This window comes from Eucyclogobius newberryi, unplaced genomic scaffold (assembly GCF_026437365.1).
Source record: "Eucyclogobius newberryi isolate DKJ021-1_F unplaced genomic scaffold, fEucNew1.0.hap1 SCAF_22, whole genome shotgun sequence".
NCBI lineage: Eukaryota > Metazoa > Chordata > Actinopteri > Gobiiformes > Gobiidae > Eucyclogobius > Eucyclogobius newberryi.
In genome coordinates this window covers 23,060,759-23,086,125 of record NW_027315857.1, presented here as the reverse complement: position 1 = coordinate 23,086,125, position 25,367 = coordinate 23,060,759, and the positions used below count along the sequence as shown (strand labels likewise).

The following is a 25,367-nucleotide window of genomic DNA, read 5'->3' as shown; positions in this document are numbered from 1 at the left end:
ACACAGCAACATATTCTTTATGAGAGTCCAACGGGACAGTGAAATAGTCCTGGTTTAGTCCTGGTTTAGTCCTGGTCTAGTCCTGGTCTAGTCCTGGTCTTGTCCTGGTCTAGTCCTGGTTTAGTCCTGGTTTAGACCTGGTTTAGTCCTGGTCTAGTCCTGGCTTAGTCCTGGTTTAGTCCTGGTCTAGTCCTGGTCTAGTCCTGGTTTAGTCCTGGTTTAGACCTGGTTTTGACCTGGTTTAGTCCTGGTTTAGACCTGGTTTTGACCTGGTTTAGTCCTGGTTTAGACCTGGTTTAGTCCTGGTTCAGCTTTAGTCCTTGTTTGCTCTCTTGTGTGGGTGAATCGTTGGACAAACAAAAACTTTGGACCAAACACAAGTCTCTGGTCCAGACTTTAGATTCAGACTTAAATCTGGACCAGGACAAAATGTCGACTCAATTTCATGACGAGCCTGAAGACGACAACAGCTCCTTCTGGAACAAAGGTATTTAAAGAACTAGTAACAGGACTAAAGGACTAAACCAGGGTTTAACCAGGACTAAACCAGGGTTTAACTAGGACTACACCAGGATTTAACTAGGACTAAACCAGGGTTTAACTGTGGACTAAACCAGGATTTAACTAGGACTAAACCAGGACTAAACCAGGATTTAACTAGGACTACACCAGGGTTTAACTAGGACTAAACCAGGGTTTAACTGTGGACTAAACCAGGATTTAACTAGGACTACACCAGGGTTTAACTAGGACTAAACCAGGGTTTAACTGTGGACTAAACCAGGATTTAACTAGGACTACACCAGGGTTTAACTAGGACTAAACCAGGGTTTAACTGTGGACTAAACCAGGATTTAACTAGGACTAAACCAGGACTAAACCAGGATTTAACTAGGACTAAACCAGGACTAAACCAGGATTTAACTAGGACTAAACCAGGATTTAACCAGGACTACACCAGGGTTTAACTAGGACTAAACCAGGACTAAACCAGGATTTAACTAGGACTAAACCAGGACTAAACCAGGATTTAACTAGGACTAAACCAGGATTTAACCAGGACTACACCAGGGTTTAACTAGGACTAAACCAGGACTAAACCAGGATTTAACTAGGACTAAACCAGGATTTAACCAGGACTAAACCAGGATTTAACTAGGACTAAACCAGGATTTAACCAGGACTAAACCAGGATTTAACTAGGACTAAACCAACATTAAAAGGACACATATTATACATTAAAGAACATATATTATACATTAAAGAACACATATCATACATTAAAGGACACATATCATACATTAAAGGACACATATACTTTTTAGGCCCGAGCGCCACAAGCTGGCGAGAGGCCTATTAATCTCGTAAGGCCGTGCGAAGCACGGCTGCGAAAGTGCGCACGTAGTGCGCACGAAATCGAGCGCAAAGCGCTCGCCCACTTCCAAACACTCACTAACGCACTCCTTCACTCACGCACGCCCCGTGCATACTAATTAGTAGTAGGAAAATGGAACATTACCGTTGTAAACGGGCGAAGCCCGTGCAAAAGTGCGCACTAAACGAGCACTTTACATTGAGATGGCGGTCGTCATCCCAATGTAAAGCACTCATTTGCACTAAGTAGCTCACGAATACGTCCTCCATCTCTTGCATGTTCCGTGCATATAAGCATGTAATGCAAAAATTGAACATTATTACTGTATAGAGGGCCAAAACACAAAGTGGGCGGAGCCCACTCAAAGTTCTTCTTCTTCTTCTTCTTCTTCTTCTTCTTCTTCTTCTTCTTCTTCTTCTTCTTCTTCTTCTTCTTCTTCTTCTTCTTCTTCTTCTTCTTCTTCTTCTTCTTCTTCTTCTTCTTCTTCTTCTTCTTCTTCTTCTTCTTCTTCTTCTTCTTCTTCTTCTTCTTCTTCTTCTTCTTCTTCTTCTTCTTCTTCTTCTTCTTCTTCTTCTTCTTCTTCTTCTTCTTCTTCTTCTTCTTCTTCTTCTTCTTCTTCTTCTTCTTCTTCTTCTTCTTCTTCTTCTTCTTCTTCTTCTTCTTCTTCTTCTTCTTCTTCTTCTTCTTCTTCTTCTTCTTCTTCTTCTTCTTCTTCTTCTTCTTCTTCTTCTTCTTCTTCTTCTTCTTCTTCTTCTTCTTCTTCTTCTTCTTCTTCTTCTTCTTCTTCTTCTTCTTCTTCTTCTTCTTCTTCTTCTTCTTCTTCTTCTTCTTCTTCTTCTTCTTCTTCTTCTTCTTCTTCTTCTTCTTCTTCTTCTTCTTCTTCTTCTTCTTCTTCTTCTTCTTCTTCTTCTTCTTCTTCTTCTTCTTCTTCTTCTTCTTCTTCTTCTTCTTCTTCTTCTTCTTCTTCTTCTTCTTCTTCTTCTTCTTCTTCTTCTTCTTCTTCTTCTTCTTCTTCTTCTTCTTCTTCTTCTTCTTCTTCTTCTTCTTCTTCTTCTTCTTCTTCTTCTTCTTCTTCTTCTTCTTCTTCTTCTTCTTCTTCTTCTTCTTCCCAACCCCCCTATTTTTCACCCAGTGAACATTGACGAAAAGTCACAAAAATGTTCACACCTCTAAAAATCGTGCCTCTCTACATTCTGGCTATTTCCCTTTTCTAAAATAAAAAAATGTGCGCGTCAGCGCCCCCAAATGTACCAAAAATGCATTGAGAGATGGGAAATGACCCAAAAAAAATCTGATCGTAGAATCATGAAATTTGGCGCAGAGGTAGATGGTGACAAGAGAAGTAAAAAATATTATTACGGCAACGCCGTCCGCCCAACCAAATGTCGGCCATATTGCTTCAAAAATGGCTAAACATGACTTCGGAGTTTTTCCAAACGTCGTACTTTTACGAACTCCTCCCAGGGCGTTGGCCCTAAAAAGCTGAAATTTGGTGAAAATGCTACTGAGGAGTGGGACATCAAAAGTTATTCAAATTACATTGATACCTGTCACGGTCTCTGAGCGGCGAAGCCGCAAACTGTAGCTAGAATTTCAGAAATCTCCCATATTTAAAATTTCTGCCGTTTGCGCAGATAAAGTCCGAATTGCGTCAAATTAGAATCAGTTGTTAAACTCTTTGCCCTAAACCTACTTGAAGTGAAATAAATTTATTTGGCGCCACAGCGCCCCCTACAGATTTTATATGGAGGTTAAATGTTTAGTTTTGCGAAATTATATGAAATTTGACACACAACTCAATTTTAGCATCCCCATCAAAAAAGTCAATGAGACCCATGTCATAATTGTTATGGCGTTGCCGTAACGATGACCGAAACCTTTCATGTTATTCCAATGGGGAAATTGCCAGAACATGTTTACACTTTAGACTTTCACAAACTCCTCCCAGGGCGTTAGACATATTAACCTGAAATTTGGTGAGACTCATCTTCAGGACCATCAAAAGTTATCCACATTTTCATTCAAAGAGTCACGGTGTCTGTGCGGCAAAGCTGCACATTTTGCCAAGAATTCAAAATAAAATAGCTTTTTGATGGTAAAACAAAGGGGAAAAGATGTGACAGCGTCACAGATTCAGCAGTAGGCGTAATAAAAGGACAATTGGGGCGCGTTAGCGCCCCCTCCTCTTGCGGCGTGGCGGCGGTGTGGCGGCGGCGTGGCGAGGGCCGATCATTGCCGCTTGCGGCTATATTTTGCTCTTATTATTGAACCATAAAATCCTTTGACATTTGATTCAGACGTGATTCAAACCAACGCGATGGAGCAAACGGAACAAAACGCGTGATTTAAGATCGTCGTATGTGCTCCGGCCTTTGAGAACCTCAAAGAACAGATAAAAAGCGCTATTTTTTATATGTTCTTGGTTCTCGTCTCGTAAACGCTTAGCACAAACTCACAGACAGCTGGACATCAGACTTCACTGAACGCTCGGGAACTAAAGTCCTGGTTGTGATCCTCAGATCCAGGTCCCGTCCAGTACTCGGTCCTGTCCAGGTCGCGCCCATGGATGGTCCCGGTCTTAGTCTCGACCATCGTCCTCGTCCTCATCATCGCCTTTGGATTCAGCAGTGAGTAACACTAAACCAGGACTAAACCAGGACTAAACCGGGGCTAAACCGGGGCTAAACCGGGGCTAAACCGGGACTGAACCGGGACTGAACCGGGACTAAACTAGAACTGAACCAGGACTGAACCAGGACTGAACCAGGACTAAACAAGGACTAACCCAAAGAACTCTTGTGTCCAGATTCAGGACTGTCGTCTCGCATCAGTTTGATGGAGGAAACCGTCTTGAACCTCAGTCTTTCTTTGACAGACGCACAGAAAGACAACAAAGGTATTTATTTTATTTTATTTATTTCTCTGTTTGAGTTTTTAAAGTGTTTATTTGGTTTGTTTTGGTGCAGATGCAGCTAAAGACGTGCAGCGGCTCAGGTTCTCTGTGGAGAGCAACAAGGACCTGCTCGGCTCAGGTCAGACTGTACAACAAACCAGGGCTAAACCAGGACTAAACTAGGGCTATACCAGGGCTAAACCAGGACTAATCCAGGACTAAACTAGGGCTATACCAGGGCTAAACCAGGACTAATCCAGGACTAAACCAAGTCTAAACCAAGTCTAAAACAGGTCTAAAACAGGACTAAACCAGAACGAAACCAGGACTAAACTAAGACTAAACAAGGGCTAAACTGTAGATAAACTAGGGCTAAACCAGGGCTAAACTATGACTAAACAAGGGCTAAACCAGGGCTATACCAGGATTTAAACCAGGTCCAAACCAGGTCTAAACCAGGTCTAAACCAGGACTAAATCCGGACTAAACCAGGACTAAACCAGGGCTATACCAGGATTTAACTGAGGACTAAACCGGGTCGGGGCATCTGACCCTCTGACCCTGTTTTCCAGTGGCAGAGTCGGTAAAGCAGCTCGCCGCTTTGGAAGTTCTGACTAAAACGGTGGCGTCGCTGAAATGCGCCATCGAGCAGATCGTCCACAACCGTGAGTTTCCTCGTCCCGCAGCAAAGTACAAATACACAGAATACACACTTTTACCTGTACTTGTTACTCTTGTGGTGTTGTAGTACCTGTTATAGTACCTGTTGTAGTACCTGTTACACTTGTGGTGTTGTAGTACCTGTTGTAGTACCTGTTACACTTGTGGTGTTGTAGTACCTGTTGTAGTACCTGTTACACTTGTGGTGTTGTAGTACCTGTTACTCTTGTGTTGTTGTAGTACCTGTTACTCTTGTGTTGTTGTAGTACCTGTTACTCTTGTGTTGTTGTAGTACCTGTTACTCTTGTGTTGTTGTAGTACCTGTTACTCTTGTGTTGTTGTAGTACCTGTTACTCTTGTGTTGTTGTAGTACCTGTTACTCTTGTGTTGTTGTAGTACCTGTTACTCTTGTGTTGTTGTAGTACCTGTTACTCTTGTGTTGTTGTAGTACCTGTTACTCTTGTGTTGTTGTAGTACCTGTTACTCTTGTGTTGTTGTAGTACCTGTTACTCTTGTGTTGTTGTAGTACCTGTTACTCTTGTGTTGTTGTAGTACCTGTTACTCTTGTGTTGTTGTAGTACCTGTTACTCTTGTGTTGTTGTAGTACCTGTTACTCTTGTGTTGTTGTAGTACCTGTTACTCTTGTGTTGTTGTAGTACCTGTTACTCTTGTGTTGTTGTAGTACCTGTTACTCTTGTGTTGTTGTAGTACCTGTTACTCTTGTGTTGTTGTAGTACCTGTTACTCTTGTGTTGTTGTAGTACCTGTTACTCTTGTGTTGTTGTAGTACCTGTTACTCTTGTGTTGTTGTAGTACCTGTTACTCTTGTGTTGTTGTAGTACCTGTTACTCTTGTGTTGTTGTAGTACCTGTTACTCTTGTGTTGTTGTAGTACCTGTTACTCTTGTGTTGTTGTAGTACCTGTTGTAGTACCTGTTGTAGTACCCGTTGTAGTACCTGTTGTAGTACCTGTTGTAGTACCTGTTACAGTTGTGGTGTTGTAGTACCTGTTGTAGTACCTGTTACAGTTGTGGTGTTGTAGTATCTGTTACTCTTGTGGTGTTGTAGTACCTGTTGTAGTACCTGTTACTCTTGTGGTGTTGTAGTACCTGTTGTAGTACCTGTTGTAGTACCTGTTGTAGTACCTGTTGTAGTACCTGTTGTAGTACCTGTTGTAGTATCTGTTACTCTTGTGGTGTTGTAGTACCTGTTGTAGTACCTGTTGTAGTACCTGTTGTAGTACCTGTTGTAGTACCTGTTACAGTTGTGGTGTTGTAGTACCTGTTGTAGTACCTGTTACTCTTGTGGTGTTGTAGTACCTGTTGTAGTACCTGTTACTCTTGTGGTGTTGTAGTACCTGTTGTAGTACCTGTTGTAGTACCTGTTGTAGTACCTGTTACTCTTGTGGTGTTGTAGTACCTGTTGTAGTACCTGTTGTAGTACCTGTTACAGTTGTGGTGTTGTAGTACCTGTTGTAGTACCTGTTGTAGTACCTGTTGTAGTACCTGTTACAGTTGTGGTGTTGTAGTACCTGTTGTAGTACCTGTTGTAGTACCTGTTGTAGTACCTGTTGTAGTACCTGTTGTAGTACCTGTTGTAGTACCTGTTACTCTTGTGGTGTTGTAGTACCTGTTGTAGTACCTGTTGTAGTACCTGTTGTAGTACCTGTTGTAGTACCTGTTACAGTTGTGGTGTTGTAGTACCTGTTGTAGTACCTGTTGTAGTACCTGTTGTAGTACCTGTTGTAGTACCTGTTGTAGTACCTGTTGTAGTACCTGTTACTCTTGTGGTGTTGTAGTACCTGTTGTAGTACCTGTTGTAGTACCTTGTGCTGTAGTAAACGTGTGGTGTTTCAGGGACGGTGGCGTCCGGGTGCTGTCCACTGGGTTGGGACTCGTTCGGGACGTCCTGCTTCTTCTTCAGTAAACAGGCGTCGACGTGGCACGACGCCCGGGACTGGTGCCACGCCCACCAGAGCCAACTGCTCATCCTGAGATTGGACAAGGACTGGGTGAGGCAACACACGCAATCCATGTTTGTTTCTTACATTTATAAACGACAGGAGTTTTCGAAGTTTCAAATCGATCTCTTTAAGTTTAAGATTTTTTCCTCTTCACCTGCAGCGCTTCGCACATGTCGATATTTGTCCTGCTAAATTAGGATATTTTTAAATTCTAATGTGGACTTGGTTTGGTCCTGTTCTCGTCTATGTTTAGTCTATGTTTAGTCTATGTTTAGTCTATGTTTAGTCTATGTTTAGTCTATGTTTAGTCTATGTTTAGTCTATGTTTAGTCTATGTTTAGTCTATGTTTAGTCTATGTTTAGTCTATGTTTAGTCTATGTTTAGTCTATGTTTAGTCCATGTTTAGTCCATGTTTAGTCCATGTTTAGTCCATGTTTAGTCCATGTTTTGTCCTTGTTTTGTCCATGTTTTGTCCATGTTTAGTCCATGTTTTGCCCATGTTTAGTCCTGTTTTAGCGGTTCATTTTGAGTTCATTCAGGACAGGTCAGGTCTAACTGCTCTGGTTTACGCTCTGGTTTACGCTCTGGTTTACGCTCTGGTTTAAGCTCTGGTTTAAGCTCTGGTTTAAACTCTGGTTTAAACTCTGGTTTAAACTCTGGTTTACGCTCTGGTTTACGCTCTGGTTTACACTCTGGTTTACACTCTGGTTTACACTCTGGTTTACACTCTGGTTTACACTCTGGTTTACACTCTGGTTTACACTCTGGTTTACACTCTGGTTTACACTCTGGTTTAAACTCTGGTTTAAACTCTGGTTTAAACTCTGGTTTAAACTCTGGTTTAAACTCTGGTTTACGCTCTGGTTTACGCTCTGGTTTAAGCTCTGGTTTAAACTCTGGTTTACGCTCTGGTTTACGCTCTGGTTTACGCTCTGGTTTACGCTCTGGTTTAAGCTCTGGTTTAAGCTCTGGTTTACGCTCTGGTTTACGCTCTGGTTTACGCTCTGGTTTACGCTCTGGTTTACGCTCTGGTTTACGCTCTGGTTTACGCTCCAGGAATATGTGGACATTCACGCCGCTGGGACCTTCTACTGGGTCGGTCTGTCGGACGAGTCTGGCAAATGGGAATGGGTGAACGGCACTCCCTACACCATGGACCGCAGGTGAGGCCCCAGCTCTGAGACGCCACATTTTTAGCTTAGCCTTTTTAGCATAGCCTTTTTAGCATAATATTTTTAGCATAACCTTTTAAAGTAACCTTTTTGGCATAGCCTTTTAGCATAGCCTTTTTAGCATAACCTTTTTTAGCGAAGCCTTTTTACCATAACCTTTTTAGCATAGCCTTTTTAGCATAATCTTTTTAGCGTAGCCTTTTTAGCGTAATCTTTTAAGCCTAACCTTTTAAGCATAACCTTTTTAGCATAGCCTTTTTAGCATAACATTTTTGGCATAACATTTTTAGCTTAGTCTTTTCAGCATAACCTTTTAAGCGTAGCCTTTTTAGCATAACCTTTTTAGCACGCTTATTTCAGAGTCAATATGTTTCTTGGTACTTTTAGTGGTTATTTTATGTGGTTGTATTTTCCAATGCGGTTTCAAACAGCAAATGGCGCATAATAGTTTCATAATAATAGTTTCATAACAATTGTCTCATAATAATAGTTTCAGAACAAGAGTCTCAGAATAATAGTTTCAGAATAAGAGTCTCAGAATAAGAGTTTCAGAATAGGAGTCTCGGAATAAGAGTTTCAGAATAATAGTTTCAGAATAAGAGTTTAAACGTGGTGTTTCAGGCGGTGGAGACCAGGGCAGCCGGATAACTGGAGTGGACATGGTTTGGGGGCCCAGACGGAGGACTGCGCCCACCTTCACTCGGAAGGGCGCCTGAACGACCTGCACTGCTCCTCACGGCTGCGCTTCATCTGCGGCACGCACAGCGCACAGAGCTAACCGCACAGAGCTAACCGCACAGAGCTAAGATCCAATGTTCAATGAAATGTACCGTAATAAAGTTCACGTACAGCAACATTCTGAGTTTGTGGAATTCGTGAAGGAAAACGTGACGGCGGCCAATTCTGCCGCTGAAGGTTCAACCAGTCCTTCAAAATAATATTACTCACGTAGACAAGATAAAAAATATACTGGACACTTCTACTTAAGTAAGATCAACTCTATATAATTTCTATCTTCTTTATTATTTTTGTCCGAATTTTATATTTTTATTTTGTTGATTTTTATTTTTTTTAAAAAGCGAATTTAAAAATATTTTTGAAATGTTTGATTTCTTTTTTTTTTTTTTATTGTCAAAATTCTTTATACAAATTGCACTTTACATTCATTACAGATAACAGTTAAAGGAAGACACAGTTTTTATTGGTAGAAATGGCTTTTTGGTTTAAACTTCTTGAAATGGTGAGAAAATATGATTCAATTTGTTGAATAGCGACAGGGAAAAAAAGGGATAAAGATCTATCCAGTTTGTATCCAGACATTGGACCAATATTATACATCAAATGGGTGTGAAAATGTCTGGTTTAATCAAAAAATAATAGAAAATGATCCAACGTTTATGTTCCATCACAATTGTAACACCACTAATTGTTTTTGAGTGTCTGAAGTTTTGGCCCAATATATTAAAGTACAAAGAGATCAAAGAGGGAGATAACTTTGATATTGGGGCATCGTGAAGAGCGATAATTATTGAATCACTTATTAACTTGATATAATTCTAAGTTAATGGGAATGAACAAAACTTTCAAATGTGCAAAAAATCTATTAAAAAATATATATATATATATATTATCAACATGAAGCTTTAGTCACTGGTATATTTACTCACAGTGGAAAGAACTACTAAAACCTTTACTCAAAAGTACCCAATGTTTTCGGGAATTGAACCCACAACCACCTCGTTACCCTGGTTTAGTCCTGGTTTAGTCCTGGTTTAGTCCTGGTTTAGTCCTGGTTTAGTCCTGGTTTTGTCCCGGTTTTGTCCCGGTTTTGTCCCGGTTTTGTCCCGGTTTAGTCCTGGTTTAGTCCCGGTTTAGTCCCGGTTTAGTCCCGGTTTAGTCCCGGTTTTAGTTCCGGTTTTAGTCCCGGTTTTAGTCCCGGTTTTAGTCCCGGTTTTAGTCCCGATTCTTGACTCAAAAGTGCCCGACGTGGCCCGGGAATTGAACCCACAACCACCTGGTTACACACGCTTTGTTTGCTTCACATAACTTCTGTGGCGTGAAAGAGAAGCTGCCAAACAAGTTTTAACACGAGCTGTATTTCTTTTCTTAAACAAGTCAACACAAAATATTCACATTTACAAACAATGAAAATGTGTAAAACTTACCATAAAATCAAAAAAAGTGCAAACATATTTTAGACTTGTAATAAAGTATAAAGTACAAATCAGAACTTCACAGTGTTTATACAAAAACATTACAAAAGACAATGTGAAAAAAGAACTTAGAAGGTCCAAACTGGTTCAAAGAGGGAGTAATCCTTCTGCTGCTGTGGTGCTCGTCCTGTTAAATGTACTTTTGCAATGTGTGTGTGTGTGTGTGTGTGTGTGTAGTCGTGTGTGTGTGTGTGTGTAGTGTGTGTGAGTCGGCTGAGAAATGGAACTGGACTGGGAATAAACATGGAACTTAGAGTCAGAACTGTGACATTTCTGACATTCTCTTCACCAGTTCTGTTCAAATAAAAAGCTGCTTTGATGTAAAAAAAATAAAATAAAATAAAACAAAAGGCAATGGGTAAAAAACAAGTGGATTATTGCATAAATATTCTATAAATATTTTTTAAATACTGAAAACATCACATAAAAGTGCATCAGGATTTGAAACGTGTCACAGACGAGCAAAATGTTGATAATTTCTTGGTCATTTCAAACAAAAAAAGACTTCAAATAGTTTATTAAGAATGATTGCAGCTTAATAACTACTTAATTCATAACCTAACATCTTAATTAAGTAGTTACAAAGCCTCTGAACTCTTTGAACTATTATAAATGATGAAATTAATTCAGTCTTTGCTTTTTTTAAGGCTAATTAAGGTGTAGTTATAGTTATAGTAAAAGTGGTGCCAATTAAAATTTAAATGTTGTAAATAGAAAACTTATTTCTTTTAGCTACCACAAAGCGTAAAACAAACAGTTTTAGAAGTTTGTTTGGCCTAAAAACCATCACTTTTACTCACCGACCTCTCATAATCCTTGGTGGGACTCTTGTGGTGCAGTACCGGCCCCGGCCACCGCAGGGGGACTCTTGTGGTGCAGTACGGGCCCCGGCCACCGCAGGGGGGGACTCTTGTGGTGCAGTACCGGCCCCGGCCACTGCAGGGGGGGACTCTTGTGGTGCAGTACCGGCCCCGGCCACCGCAGGGGGGGACTCTTGTGGTGCAGTACCGGCCCCGGCCACCGTAGGGGGACTCTTGTGGTGCAGTACGGGCCCCGGCCACCGCAGGGGGGGGGATTCTTGTGGTGCAGTACGGGCCCCAGCCACCGCAGGGGGGGGGACTCTTGTGGTGCAGTACGGGCCCCAGCCACCGCAGGGGGGGGGACTCTTGTGGTGCAGTACGGGCCCCGGCCACCGCGGGGGGGAAACACACCGTCAGTTCAAAACAAAGGCCCGGCTCAGGACCAGCTCCACCTTGTCCCCGCCCAGACGACACGCCTCCAGCACGCACAGCAGCCTCCGATTGGACAGCTGCGCCGCCGTGGCGACCAGGTCGGCCGGGGCGGGGGGCGGGCCGTGGGGGGAGAAGGCGCCGTGGGCCAGGATCGACACCCAGGAGTTCGAGTGACACGCCGGAGCCGGGGCCAAGTCCGGGAGGAAGAGGACGTCCAGGGACAGGCCGGACAGCACTGGGGGGGACGCAGGGGGGACACGGTTACACAGCACTGGGGGGGACGCAGGGGGGACACGGTTACACAGCACTGGGGGGGACGCAGGGGGGACACGGTTACACAGCACTGGGGGGGACGCAGGGGGGACACGGTTACACAGCACTGGGGGGGACGCAGGGGGGACACGTTTACACAGCACTGGGGGGGACGCAGGGGGGACACGGTTACACAGCACTGGGGGGGACGCAGGGGGACACGGTTACACAGCACTGGGGGGGACGCAGGGGGGGACACGGTTACACAGCACTGGGGGGACGCAGGGGGACACGGTTACGCCGTTACGCTAGGTTACGCTACTACTACTTCTACTGCTACTTCTACTAATTCTGCTTATACTACTTCTACTGCTACTACTACTTCTACTTCTACTGCTACTTCTACTACTACTTCTACTACTACTTCTACTACTACTTCTACTACTACTACTACTACTACTTCTACTGCTACTGCTACTACTTCTGCTTATACTACTTCTACTGCTACTTCTACTACTTCTACTACTTCTACTGCTCTACTACTTCTACTTCTACTACTACTTCTCTACTACTTTTACCTTGCAGTCGGAGGGAGTAATAATCCTCGAAGGCAAACTGGAAGCCGTGCGCGCCGTCGGCCACGCCCGCTCCCATCGTCAGGGCGATCGACAGCGCCTCCTTCTGGGCGGGGTCGTAGCGCACGGGCAGCGTCTCCGTGGCGATGGGCTCGAGGGTCGACGCCGCCGTGATGTAGGAGGAAGGGGCGGAGTCTTCCTCGGAGTCTTCGGAGTCCTGCAGGAACTCCAGCGAGGCCTCGAACAGGACGACTGCAAACACCAGACAGTTACTTCAAAAATCAAATACTCTTTAACTCAATAAATATTCAAAGTATTCTTCACTACACGGACGAGCATCAGCGATAATCATAATTCAATCAGAATAGTCGACACAAATTATGACTCAACAGATTTTTTGGTGGCTTTTCAAACTACTTTCCCCGTTCCATCATAGCATTACAGCATCACAGCATCACAGTGCCCCCTGCAGGTCAGACTAAACTAAAATGCCGTCGAGATGAATATATTTTATATGTGGCTCAAAAATAATACATATTTTATCCCAGAATGGCAATTTTTCACGTTTATAACTTTACTTCCTGGTTATAATTGATGACATCACCAGCCACCAACTGGGCGGAGACTCATCTAATGTCACTTTATTTACTTATTTGACAATTGGAAATATATGAGAGCACCTTTAATATGTTGAGTTCATTTAGTTTGGAGGGTTAAAAAAATTGTCAGTTTTATTGTGTAAATTACCCATAAACGATGACTAGAGTGTCTCTGCTGTGATGTCACTTCCTGTAAACATTTTCTACAGATTTTTCAACTTTTCCAATCAAACGGCCGCTCGATTAGCGTAAAACTGTAATTTATGTTTACAACGGGTACAAACACACCAAATTAAGTCAAAACTAGAAAATCCTGTCATAACCTGTCCCGCCCCTTTAATGGTGGCGTGTTTCATTGTGGCGTATTTACTTGTGGCGTGTCTACTCGTGGAGTGTTTACTCGTGGCGTCTTTACTCGTGGCGTCTTTACTCGTGGCGTCTTTACTCGTGGAGTGTTTACTCGTGGAGTGTTTACTCGTGGCGTCTTTACTCGTTTCATTGTGGCGCGTTTACGTGTGGCGCGTATACGTGTGGCGCGTATACGTGTGGCGCGTATACGTGTGGCGCGTATACGTGTGGCGCGTTTCATTGTGGCGCGTTTACTTGTGGCGCGTTTACTTGTGGCGCGTTTACTTGTGGCGCGTTTACTTGTGGCGCGTTTCATTGTGGCGCGTTTACGTGTGGCGCGTTTACGTGTGGCGCGTTTACGTGTGGCGCGTTTACGTGTGGCGCGTTTACTTGTGGCGCGTTTACGTGTGACGTGTAGCCGTGGTTTTACGCCACAAAGTCTGCACCAACTGAACTTTACAAAGACGTGACGTACCCGAGTCACGGCTGGGCTCCGGTCGTAGCGCGGCGGGCGGAGACCTGCGGGAAGCACAGCGGAGACGTTTAGCGGGAGCGGGAGCGGTCAAGGGTGCCATGACAACGACGGGACCGACCGCTTGTTGGTAGACGGCGCGTGGAACAGCCTCCTCTTTGTGGACCTGCTGCTGCTGCAAAACACAACATTCACGTGGGTTTGGGTAAAGTCGCCGGGTTCACGTTTACAGAAGATCAGACACCGGCGGTGATAAGAGAACGCCGCGCGGAAGGAATCGAAGGCGTGGGGATGTCAAGGTTATCTCAGGTCAAAATGTAATTGTAAGAATCGTAACCGTGACAATTTTAGAAGCAGAAAGAAGTATTTTTAGGTCGATCTATCGTACAAAGCTGCGGCGCCTCATAAAACAGCGTCGTAGAATATTTAAACCCTTAACTCTTTCCCCAGCGCTCACAAATCCTTTGGCACATTTTTTTTTGTCCCTTGCGCAGCTTTAGATCATCTTTTCCAGACACAGAAGCAAAATGCAAAAAGTGTCAAATACCGTATTTTCCGGACTATAAGTCACACCTTTTTTCATTGTTTTGGCCGGGGGGCGACTTATACTTATATTTATACTTATTTACTTATACTCTGGAGCGACTTATGTGATATTATTTGTTATTTTCACACTTGCAACCGCATTTCATACTCCAGTGCAACTTATATATGTTTTGTTCTTCTCTATTATGCATTTTTTGGCTGGTGCGACTCCGGAAAATACGGTAGTTTGAAAAGATAAACTGTTTTATAATTAGACTAAGACGGACCAACAAGTTATTTGTAACATAAAAAAATAATAATAGTAAATTAAATACTAACAATTATGATTTTCTTTTTAATTATTATTATTATTATTATTATTATTATTATTATTATTATTATTATTATTATATTTTTCATATTTTTTATAATTTTTATAATAATTAAAATTTAGATTTTGGTTTTGATTTTAATTTGACAGAACACTTAACCTGACACCTCCAGAAATACAGAGAAGGCTCAGATTGTGGGCGGGGCACATGTAGCATCACAGTGTCTCCAGGGCGGGGCTCTGACCTGGGGGCGCGGTCCAGGAGGCGGGGCCCGGGGCGAAGGGCGGGCGACGACGAGGAAGACGAGGGACTTTGGACGGAGCGAGGGGATTGGCCGGCGTAAGGTGTCGAGCCAATGAGAGGAGAGGACAGGGGCGTGGCAAAGGGAGTGGGCGGGGCTAGGGACCAGGACAAGCACTGATCCGACTGAAAAAAACAAAATAAATATGTCTAAAATGTTAAATTTGTCGACAAAAACTTCTCGTCTCAAAGTGAAACATTCTGATTTGGACAAAAGTGTGACTCATCACCTGCTCCTGGCGACAGTGCGTCACCGCGGAGACGGTCGCTTGGAAACAGAAGCTGCGTCGCTCGCGGTAACAGAGTCTGTCCAGCTCCCCGAGCAGCTCCGCCCCCTGGAGGACAGAGGGCGCAACTGCACACACAAACACAGTGTTAAACCAGGACTAAACCAGAACTAAACCAGAACTAAACCAGGACTAAACCAGAACTAAACCAGGACTAAACCAGGACTAAACTAGGACTAAACCAGAACTAAACCAGGACTTTAACCGGGTTATGGTAATTTTGTTGACTAAAACCTTAGACTTATTTGAATGATCTAAAAACTATAACTTAATTTATTAAGTTTTAGTTAAATTTAGCTTTATTTAATGTCTTAAATAAATTAATAAATACTGTTCTAGAGCAACAAGGACTCAATCCCAAGAGTTGGAACTAAACCAGAATTAAACCAGGTCTGAAACGGGACTAAACTAGAGCTAAACCAAGACCTGGCTCTTCACCTCTGCGTGACTTCATGAAGGTCTCCATAGTGACGGGAGGGGGCGGGAACACAAAGAATCCTCCAACCAGAGCGCGACCGAGGACCTGTCCATCATCCTGAGCGCGGAGCCACTTCAGGAAACGCCTCACTGGAGTCAGCCTGCGATAAGACATCCTGGAGTGGTGACCCAGACCTGCACAGAACCAGAACTCAACCAGGACCAGACCGGGACTGAACCAGGACTCAACCAGGACCAGACCTGCACAGAACCAGGACTCAACCAGGACCAGACCGGGACTGAACCAGGACTCAACCAGGACCAGACCGGGACTGAACCAGGACTCAACCAGGACCAGACCTGCACAGAACCAGGACTCAACCAGGACCAGACCGGGACTGAACCAGGACTCAACCAGGACCAGACCGGGACTGAACCAGGACTCAACCAGGACCAGACCTGCACAGAACCAGGACTCAACCAGGACCAGACCTGCACAGAACCAGGACTCAACCAGGACCAGACCGGGACTGAACCAGGACTCAACCAGGACTCAACCAGGACCAGACCGGGACTGAACCAGGACTCAACCAGGACCAGACCTGCACAGAACCAGGACTCAACCAGGACCAGACCGGGACTGAACCAGGACCAGACCTGCACAGAACCAGGACTCAACCAGGACCAGACCTGCACAGAACCAGGACTCAACCAGGACCAGACCGGGACTGAACCAGGACCAGACCGGGACTGGACCAGGACTCAACCAGGACCAGACCGGGACTGAACCAGGACCAGACCGGGACTGAACCAGGACTCAACCAGGACCAGACCGGGACTGAACCAGGACTGAACCAGGACCAGACCGGGACTGAACCAGGACCGGACCGGGACTGGGACTGGACCGGGACTGGGACTGGGACTGGACCGGGACCGGAACTGAACCAGGACTGGGACTTGACCAGGAGTGGACCGGGACAGAACTGGGACTGGACCAGGACTGGACCAGGACTGAACCAGGACCAGACCTGCACAGAACCGGGACTGGACTGGACCAGGACTGGACCAGGACTGGACCAGGACTAAACCAGGACTGGACCGGGACTGAACCAGGACTAAACCAGGACTGGACTCGCCTGTGCAGTAGACCTGGCTGAAGCTGGTGTTGGTCAGGTAGAACTGGGCCTGGTCCAGGCTCCGGACCAGTTTGAGCCGAGTGCAGACCACCACGGACACTGCGGAGGGAAAGAGTCAATGTGAGTCCAGCTGCAGAAGAAGTCCAAGCCTGAAGAACAACTGCGCTTTAACAGTGGAAATGGGGTTAAAAACAGTAGCTGCTTCTCATTTTAAAAGAACACATGAGCTGCAGCTTTTGATCGTTATTGTTCTTTAAACTTGTTCTTGTACCTTTACTTTGACATCTCACCTTTTAGAATTTAAAACAAAGCATCATTGAAAACTTTAGACGGTCGATTGGTGTTAGCGCTCCATCTTCTGGCAGCAGAGGGAATTACCACGAGGAAATAAACCCATCAAACGCACAGTTGTAACGACCGTAATAGAGTCTGGTGACGTTTCGTGGATTTAAAAGAAAACACACGGGAGACCTCCGGATCTCCACTTTTAACGTCACGGACTGGGACATTTGAAACGGGGAGTATTTGTGAGGCTCGGCGATTGAGGACCTTGCGAACAGGATGAACAAAATTAGCGCTAACGAAGCTAAATACGACTCTTGGTGTGTTTTTGACGATATATCACGGTTAAAAGCTCCAAAAAAGGATCAGAATGCGTCCAGTGGAGGTGTACTCACTTTAAAACAGTAGAGTAGCACTTTGAAAATACTTGTAATAATCGTGTTTAATTGCTAATAGCGCGTGCGTCGTTAGAAAACCCGTGAATCTCACTTGGCAGCAGCTGTTTATGGACTTCCGGCTGCGACGTGGCGAAGAGCTTGACCGCGATTGGCCGACCGCAGCTGCCGTCCTCCAGCCGCAGCCACCGGTACTGCGAGAACAGCTCCGCCCCCTGAGAATCTGAGCCGAAGACACACAAACGACAAGGAAATGGGAACGTCGCCCCCTTTGGGTCACTCCGGGCGCTGACCGCGTGAAGAGAGTCTGACCTTTGGAGCGGAGGCGTTCGCTGCGTCCAGAGAAGGTGACCAGGCCGATGACGTCACACACTTCGCCGTGAGGCCTGTCGCGCAGCTCCGCACTGGGGACCACGTGAAACGAAACATGTGGTCATTGATCACCCGACAGTTTACAACGCACAGGTGTGGCCTCCGCTGGTCCCAAAAGCACAGTTTACAGCTTCAGTGTGTCTTCTGTACGTTTGTGACAATAGCACACGGCTAAAGGATCATTTTGTGTTCCATGAAAGGGAAACTCTGTGGGTCCTTGCGCCCCCTGCTGACGTGTCGTGCATACACTTTAAAAATGTTCCCACACATACCTGAATGAACTACGTGCATTAGCAAAGATAAAGTGTAAAAAATAGAAGTTTTAAACACGTGAATCGTTCATGAAATGGGATATTTAAAAGGAGCGGTATCCGATTTTTTAAAAGTGCAAAAATACTTGAAAAACTCCTCACACATTCTAAGCGTTATAATTATTCACAGTGATGAGTTTATAAGACATTTTCACAACGTTCAGAGTCAGAGAGGTTAATCGTAGAAGCCAATTTCCATTTCAAAAAGTTCTCATAAAAAGATGTGGAAAAAAAAGTGTTTTCCTAAATCTATTTTTAAAACCCCTTTTACTAAAGCACTAAAGTATTTGTTAAATGATTTATTACAGGTTCTTTAAATAAATAAATAAAACATTTTGTTAAAAAGGACTTTAACATATATATTTTTTTAATTATATATTTTTATTTATAATTTCTTCCTTTTTTTTGTATTTTCTGTATAATTGTTATGTTGTTATTGTCACTGTTTGTTTGTCTCACTAAAAAGCAAAAATATTTAAAATAATTGACTTAAATACTTGAGGAGTTCATGGAGTGAATGGTCTTGATTAAAGGTGCACTGTGTCACTTTTATGACTCTGACCTGGAGCAGAAGGAGTAGGCCGGCTCTGGAGGGCGGAGCTTTGGAGACAGAGAGGATTCTGGGAATTTCCTGATCAGACACGCCGGGTTCCTGCTGTTCACACTGATCTCTGACGACACAGACCAAGACCTGGTTTAGTCCAAGTTAGTCCTGTTTAAGATCTGGTTTAGTCCCTTTTGAGACCCAGGTTTGGTCTTAGTTTGGTCTTAGTTTGGTCTTAGTTTGGTCTTAGTTTGGTCTTAGTTTGGTCTTAGTTTGGTCTTAGTTTGGTCTTAGTTTGGTCTTAGTTTGGTCTTAGTTTGGTCCTGGTTCGGTCCTGGTTCGGTCCTGGTTCGGTCCTGGTTCGGTCCTGGTTCGGTCCTGGTTTGGTCTAGAAACCAAGTCCACATCAGGATTAAAACTAACCAGTGTGAACACAGTTAGTCTTAGACCAGGTTCATTCTAGGTTTTTGAGACCAGGTTTAGTCCTGGTTTAGTCCTGGTTTAGTCCTGGTTTAGTCCTGGTTTAGTCCTGGTTTAGTCCTGGTTTAGTCCTGGTGTAGTCCTGGTTTAGTCCTGGTTTAGTCCTGGTTTAGACCCTGGTTTGGTATTGGCTCCGCCCACATTTACTCCCGCGTTTGAGCGGTTTTCGAGCTCACGCACCGATGTCGTCCTGGTGCTCTCCCTGGTACCGCGGTTTGACCCTGAAGCGTCGCAGGCTGATGATGTCACCGGGCGCGAGTCGGCAGTACCAGTCCAGGCACACGCTGTTCCACAGGACCACGCCCACATCGCCGGAGCCGTCGCACACCTCCAGAACGGCCTGAAGAACACAACACATGTCCTTATAGTAACACTTTAATGAAAAAGCATCATCTTCTTGAGTTTTCTTTAATTATAATGTGTCTTTCTCTTTGTACTCTTAGTTTTCTTTCTTCCCATCACCATTATTATGATTATTAATATGATTATTCTTATTACCTTTTTTAAAGTGCTATTTTCTGTTGAATGTTGAACGCTATTACGTGAATTACTGTTGTACATTCTAAGCAAACTAAAGCAAGAAGATCTCCAAAGCTCCTCGTCCTGGTTTAGTCTTGGTTCTGTCTTGGTTTAGTCCTGTTCTAGTCAACGTTTAGTCCCGCATTGGACCCGCATTGGACCCGCTTTGGACCCGCTTTGGACCCGCTTTGGACCCGCTTTGGACCCGCTTTGGACCCGCTTTGGACCCCCGCTTTGGACCCGCTTTAGACCCGCTTTAGACCCGCTTTAGACCCGCTTTGGACCCGCTTTGGACCCGCTTTAGACCCGCTTTAGACCCGCTTTAGACCCGCTTTAGACCCGCTTTGGACCCGCTTTGGACCCGCTTTGGACCCGCTTTGGACCCGCTTTAGACCCGCTTTAGACCCGCTTTAGTCCTGGTTTGGACTTGGTTTAGTCCTGGTTTGACCTCAGACGGGGTCTGACCTTGAATGGACAAGTGCAGTTGGTCTCTGCTCGGCCGTAGTACATCAGGGCAGATTTGTGGACGACTCGTACGATCAGCTGCTTCTGGGACGTCCCGCCGGAGAAACTGGAGAATCTGCGTTTGAGCTCTGCCACGGTAACGGACGCGACCAGACCTGAGGAGCAAGCAGCCGAGTTAGTCCTGGTTTAGTCCTGGTTTAGTCCTGGTTTAGTCCTGGTTTAGTCCTGGTTTAGTCCTGGTTTAGTCCTGGTTTAGTGCTGGTTTAGTGCTGGTTTAGTGCTGGTTTAGTGCTGGTTTAGTGCTGGTTCAGTCCTGGTTTAGTCCTGGTTTAGTCCTGGTTTAGTCCTGGTTTAGTCCTGGTTTAGTCCTGGTTTAGTCCTGGTTTAGTTCTGGTTTAGTCCTGGTTTAGGTCTGGTTTAGTCCTGGTTTAGGTCTGGTTTAGTCCTGGTTTAGTCCTGGTTTAGTCCTGGTTTAGGTCTGGTTTAGTCCTGGTTTAGGTCTGGTTTAGTCCTGGTTTAGTCCTGGTTTAGTCCTGGTTTAGCCCTGGTTCTCGGTCACACTCGCCTCCTCGCTCTTCCTCCTCTTCCTCCTCCTCTTCCTCTGGTCTCCAGCCGTTGCCGTGGGGATCAGAGTTGTTCCATAGCGACAGGAACACGCTGCGTTTGGCTCTGAGCGGCAGAACTGCAGCACAGAGACTCAAGCTTTGCACATGAACAATGAGGTCAACATTGTACAAGTGTTTTTAATAAAGTATTTACCGTGAGCGTCAGAGCCGGGACTGGACCCAAACCAGGACCAGGGGCCAGGATCAGGGGCCCGCTGAAGACCACAGACCTCCAGAGACACCAGGCTGAAGCTGCAGCAGAAACAACAACAAACCTGAGGGCGATTTTACTGCACACTAGAACAAACATGCCGTTGTTGTTGTTGTTGTGTTACTTTAATGGCGGTTGAGAGCAAACTGAACATGTGCCTTTACCGCCACCTACTGGAGTTATACATCATATATCAACATATACAAGTATGTGTTTTACGCTTTACTCTATTAAAAAAGGAGAGAGAGAGATAAAGAGAGAGAGAAGGAGAGCGACGTGGGCCCACCACCCGCAGGAGGATCCATAAGGGGCCGGTGCAGAGAGATCTGGGCGGCAGTCGACAACAGGGGCCTCGACGACCAGATCTCCAGACACAGAGACTAACTCTGGGGACATGGAACGTCACCTCGCTGGGGGGAGGAGCCTGAGCTTGTGCGGGAGGTCGAGCGATATCGACTAGATATATTGGGCCTCACCTCCAGCACAGTTTGGGCTCTGGAACCATCTCCTCCAGAGGGGCTGGACGCTCCACTTCTCTGGTGCTGCCCGCGGGGAGAGGCGGGGCTGGTGTGGGCGGGGCTGGTGTGGGCGGAGCTGGTGTGGGCTTATAGCCCCTCAGCTCAGCCGCCACATGGTGGAGTTCACCCCGGTGGACGAGAGGGTCGCGTCCCTTCCTCTTCGGGTGGGGGACAGGTCTCTCACTGTTGTGGCGGCCTACGGGCCGAACAGCAGTGCAGAGGACCCGGCCTTCTTGGAGTCCTTGGGAGGGGAACTGGACAGTGCACTGACCGGGGACTCCATGTTCTACTGGGGGACTTCAACGCCCACGTGGATAATGACAGTGACTTCTGGAGAGGGGTGATCGGGAAGAACGGCCGATCTGAACCTGAGCGGTGTTCAGTTATTGGACTTCTGTGCCACGGATTGTCCAGAACGAACACCATGTTCAAGCACAAGGTCCATCAGTGCACGTGGCACCAGGACACAGGCCGGAGGTCAATGATCGACTTTGTTGTCGTGTCATCTGACCTCTGACCTCCAGCCACGTGTCTTGGACACTCAGGTGAAGAGAGGGGCAAAGCTGTAGAGCACCACCTGGTGGTGAGTTTTATCCGCTGGCGGAGGAGGAAGCCGGACAGACTTGGCAGACCCAAGTGCATTGTGGGGGTCTGTTGGGAACGTCCTCGGTCAGGAGGGAATTCACCTCTCACCTCCAGGAGCTTCTCCCATGTCCCGGGGGAGGCTGGGGATATGGAGTCTTTTAATTGATTGATAATTGATTAATAAATGTTTCAGCGCTGCATCGGTCCCTCTGCTCGTCAAACGTGTGTTAAAACATGATGTCGTGTACCTGTCCGTGTGGGGGGCGTGGTCTGTGTCCTGAGCAGTGGAGGATTCTGGGAGCTGTAGTGCCAGGCAGGTCCTGAAGGTGGCGCCCCTAAGAACCGAGCCGCGGCGAAGAAGGCGTTTTTCCAGCAGATGGTTCAGCGACGGATCCAACGAGACGCGGAGACGACAGTCGCCATCGAACAGAGTCAAGTCGTACAGGTCTGGACCTGAAGACACAGCCGAGACGTTTAACCTGAGTCTGTGCTCATTTAGAGACGTTTCACCTGTGTCTGTGCTCATTTAAAGACGTCTAATCTATAGATGTGGTCATTTAGAGACGTTTCACTATGTCTGTGTAATTTGAGAGACGTTTCACTGAGTCTGTGGACATTTAGAGACGTTTCACTGAGTCCAAGGACATTTCGAGACGTTTCACTGAGTCTAAGGACATTTAGAGACGTTTCACTGAGTCTAAGGACATTGAGAGACGTTTCACTGAGTCCAAGGACATTGAGAGACGTTTCACTGAGTCTAAGGACTTGAGAGACGTTTCACTGTGTCTGGACATTTAGAGACGTTTCACTCGGACACACTCACTGTGGAACACGTTCTGGGGGAAGCACAGGGCTGAACTTTGGTCTCTGGTGTAACGTTCCACGTCCAAAACCACGAGCTGCTCACGGCACACGACCTGCGCCTGGCGAAACATCACCAAAATATCACTACAGGACAAACCACAAAACTACTACAGAAATACTACAAGAACACAGAAGTACTACAAGAAGTACTACAAGAATACAGAAGTACTACAAGAAGTACTACAAGAATACAGAAGTACTACAAGAAGTACTACAAGAACACAGAAGTACTACAAGAATAACTACAAGAATACACAAGTACTACAAGAATCACTACAAGAATACATAAGTACTACAAGAATACAGAAGTACTACAAGAAGTACTACAAGAACACAGAAGTACTACAAGAATCACTACAAGAATACATAAGTACTACAAGAATACAGAAGTACTACAAGAATAACTACAAGAATACATAAGTACTACAAGAATACAGAAGTACTACAAGAATAACTACAAGAATACACATTACTGCGTTTATCCCTTGTTGACATTTTGATTTAATAAAGTTATAGGTTTTGTAGAGTCCACGTAACAATTAACTGGAGTCACGATTAGTCGATTAATTGTTGCCGCCCTGGTTACCAATGGTTACGACGTTTATGACAAAATAACGCGTCATATTTAAATAACAGGTTAAATATGGAACAACAAAGACACACGCGACACACACGAGCAAAATGAACAAAGGAGCGAAATATAATTGAATATTACGGTAGAAAGTGTCGCATTATAAAGAGTAAAAGAGCATAATTGTGTAGTTGAAATCGTTAAAATAATAAGAATAACGGCGCGAGGGGCATAAAACGTATAAACGCGACGCTCGGGGTTCAAAGAGAAGGTTCGGGACCTGGTTTGGACCCGGGTCTGGTCCGCTCCGGGTTCGGACCAGGGTTCTGTGGAAGACGCAGCCCGCCGCCATGACAGCTGCATGTAAACAGCGCGGTGCACTCTGGGAACGAGCGGGATTTAAACACGTGCTCACATTATTATTGTTATTATGATGATGACGATTATTATTATTATTTGCGGGACACGTAGAGTAACTAATGTTATGTTATTCTTTCATATAAAAATGGGCGTAACCTCTCGTTTATTGTTCTCAGTGGCAGCAACAACAAACGTCCGTTGCCATGGAAATCCGCCATGTTTGTTGTTAGTGAGCTAAACGTGTAGCTACATTGGCCCAAATAAAGTGCCTAAATGTCTGACAGGTTTTCATAATTTTCTCATTTTGACTTTATTTGGTTTATTTATACCTGTTGTACTTAGAAATTATAGTTCTACACAAATCGAGCAGGTATTTGTGGAGTAAATGTTGACAAATCTGTAGAAAATGCGACATCACACCAGTTTATACATAATTTACACAACCTTTTTGATATTCTAAACATTAATTCAACAAAATAAAGTCGCTCTCATCCATTTTTATTTGTCAAATAGTTTTTAAAAGTTAAGTTTAAAAGAGTTTTTGGCCCAGTGTTTGCTGGGTAATTTCCTACTGTGATGTCATCAGTTACAAACAGGAAGTCAAATTACAAACCTTAAAATGTGCTGTTCTGTGATGACATTTTAATAATTTTTTAGCAAAATTCTAAACATATTTCTCTAAACTGCCTTTTAGTTCAATGAGTGGTGCGACCTGTAGGGGGCGCTTTAAATATCAGACCTTTACAACGTGACACGTTTATTTAGAGATAGATATAACAATTCATCATTATACATTTCATTTCGTAAACAGACTATTTCAAGTCGACATATTCCAAACGTCCGCGCTGACCGTCCTCCGCTGTCGCCGCCCTCGCTCCCGTCGCCAAAGCGTCATGGAGATGTCGTCACCGTGGTGGGAGGAGCTAGCCCCCGTTCAGGAAGTAATGAGCACACGCCTTTGAGTTGGACCGCCGGGGCTTGGTTTAACCTCACCCCGAAACTCACTCAGTCGCTATGGCAACTTAGACAGGCTGAATCTGAACTCTGTGTAAACATTGCATTTTTATTACATTTTTCAAGAAGAAAACACATTATCAATATCTCAAAACATGTTTGTATTATTATTGTTACTTAACTTGTGAAAACTTGATAAGACAAACTGTGAAGCTACTGTACTGAAAATGCCGCCCTAGTAACAATATGCACGGACGCCTGTTCAGTAGTGACTTTATTGATCCATTTTTATTAATTACATGAAGTAAAATCTCAAATAGCTTGGTGGGTAAAATACTCATGTGCAGAGTAGTCAGTGTTTACAGTTTGCCTGTTCATTTAATGAATTCCTCTCTTCTCTGATTGTCTCACCAAACACAAGTGGACGTATTGATCTTGAAGTGGTTTCGGCAGAGGTGGGCATGTCCTACAGGGGTTTTGGTGGAGGTGGGCGTGTCTTATAAGAGTTTTGGTGGAGGTGGGCGTGTCCTATAGGGGTTTTGGTGGAGGTGGGCGTGTCTTGCAGGGGTTTTGGTGGAGGT

The 25,367-nt window shown here is 44.9% G+C and overlaps 2 protein-coding genes across 2 annotated transcripts; one reads left to right on the top strand and one right to left on the bottom strand.

Annotated features, from left to right (window-relative positions):
• Nucleotides 1-405: 405 nt before the first annotated feature.
• On the top strand, nt 406-8,840 carry LOC140371547 (asialoglycoprotein receptor 1-like). The gene is made up of 8 exons (XM_072458717.1): nt 406-487; nt 3,895-4,002; nt 4,182-4,271; nt 4,342-4,407; nt 4,841-4,933; nt 6,783-6,937; nt 7,947-8,053; nt 8,684-8,840. Exons 1-8 carry the CDS (start codon nt 430-432, stop codon nt 8,838-8,840), a joined length of 834 nt encoding a protein of 277 aa, XP_072314818.1. The 5' UTR covers nt 406-429.
• Nucleotides 8,841-10,942: 2,102 nt separating this feature from the next.
• Nucleotides 10,943-23,866, bottom strand: LOC140371952 (RPA-related protein RADX). The gene is made up of 18 exons (XM_072459191.1): nt 23,753-23,866; nt 22,861-22,960; nt 22,286-22,490; nt 20,878-20,975; nt 20,684-20,800; nt 20,119-20,273; nt 19,315-19,474; nt 18,673-18,781; nt 17,740-17,831; nt 17,522-17,650; nt 16,751-16,849; nt 15,636-15,809; nt 15,141-15,265; nt 14,855-15,036; nt 13,875-13,928; nt 13,757-13,800; nt 12,338-12,586; nt 10,943-11,742 (listed from the first exon to the last, which is right to left on the bottom strand). The coding sequence occupies exons 1-18, from the start codon at nt 23,822-23,824 to the stop codon at nt 11,489-11,491; spliced, it is 2,418 nt and encodes an 805-aa protein (XP_072315292.1). The 5' UTR covers nt 23,825-23,866; the 3' UTR covers nt 10,943-11,488.
• Between the last annotated feature and the right edge of the window lie 1,501 nt (nt 23,867-25,367).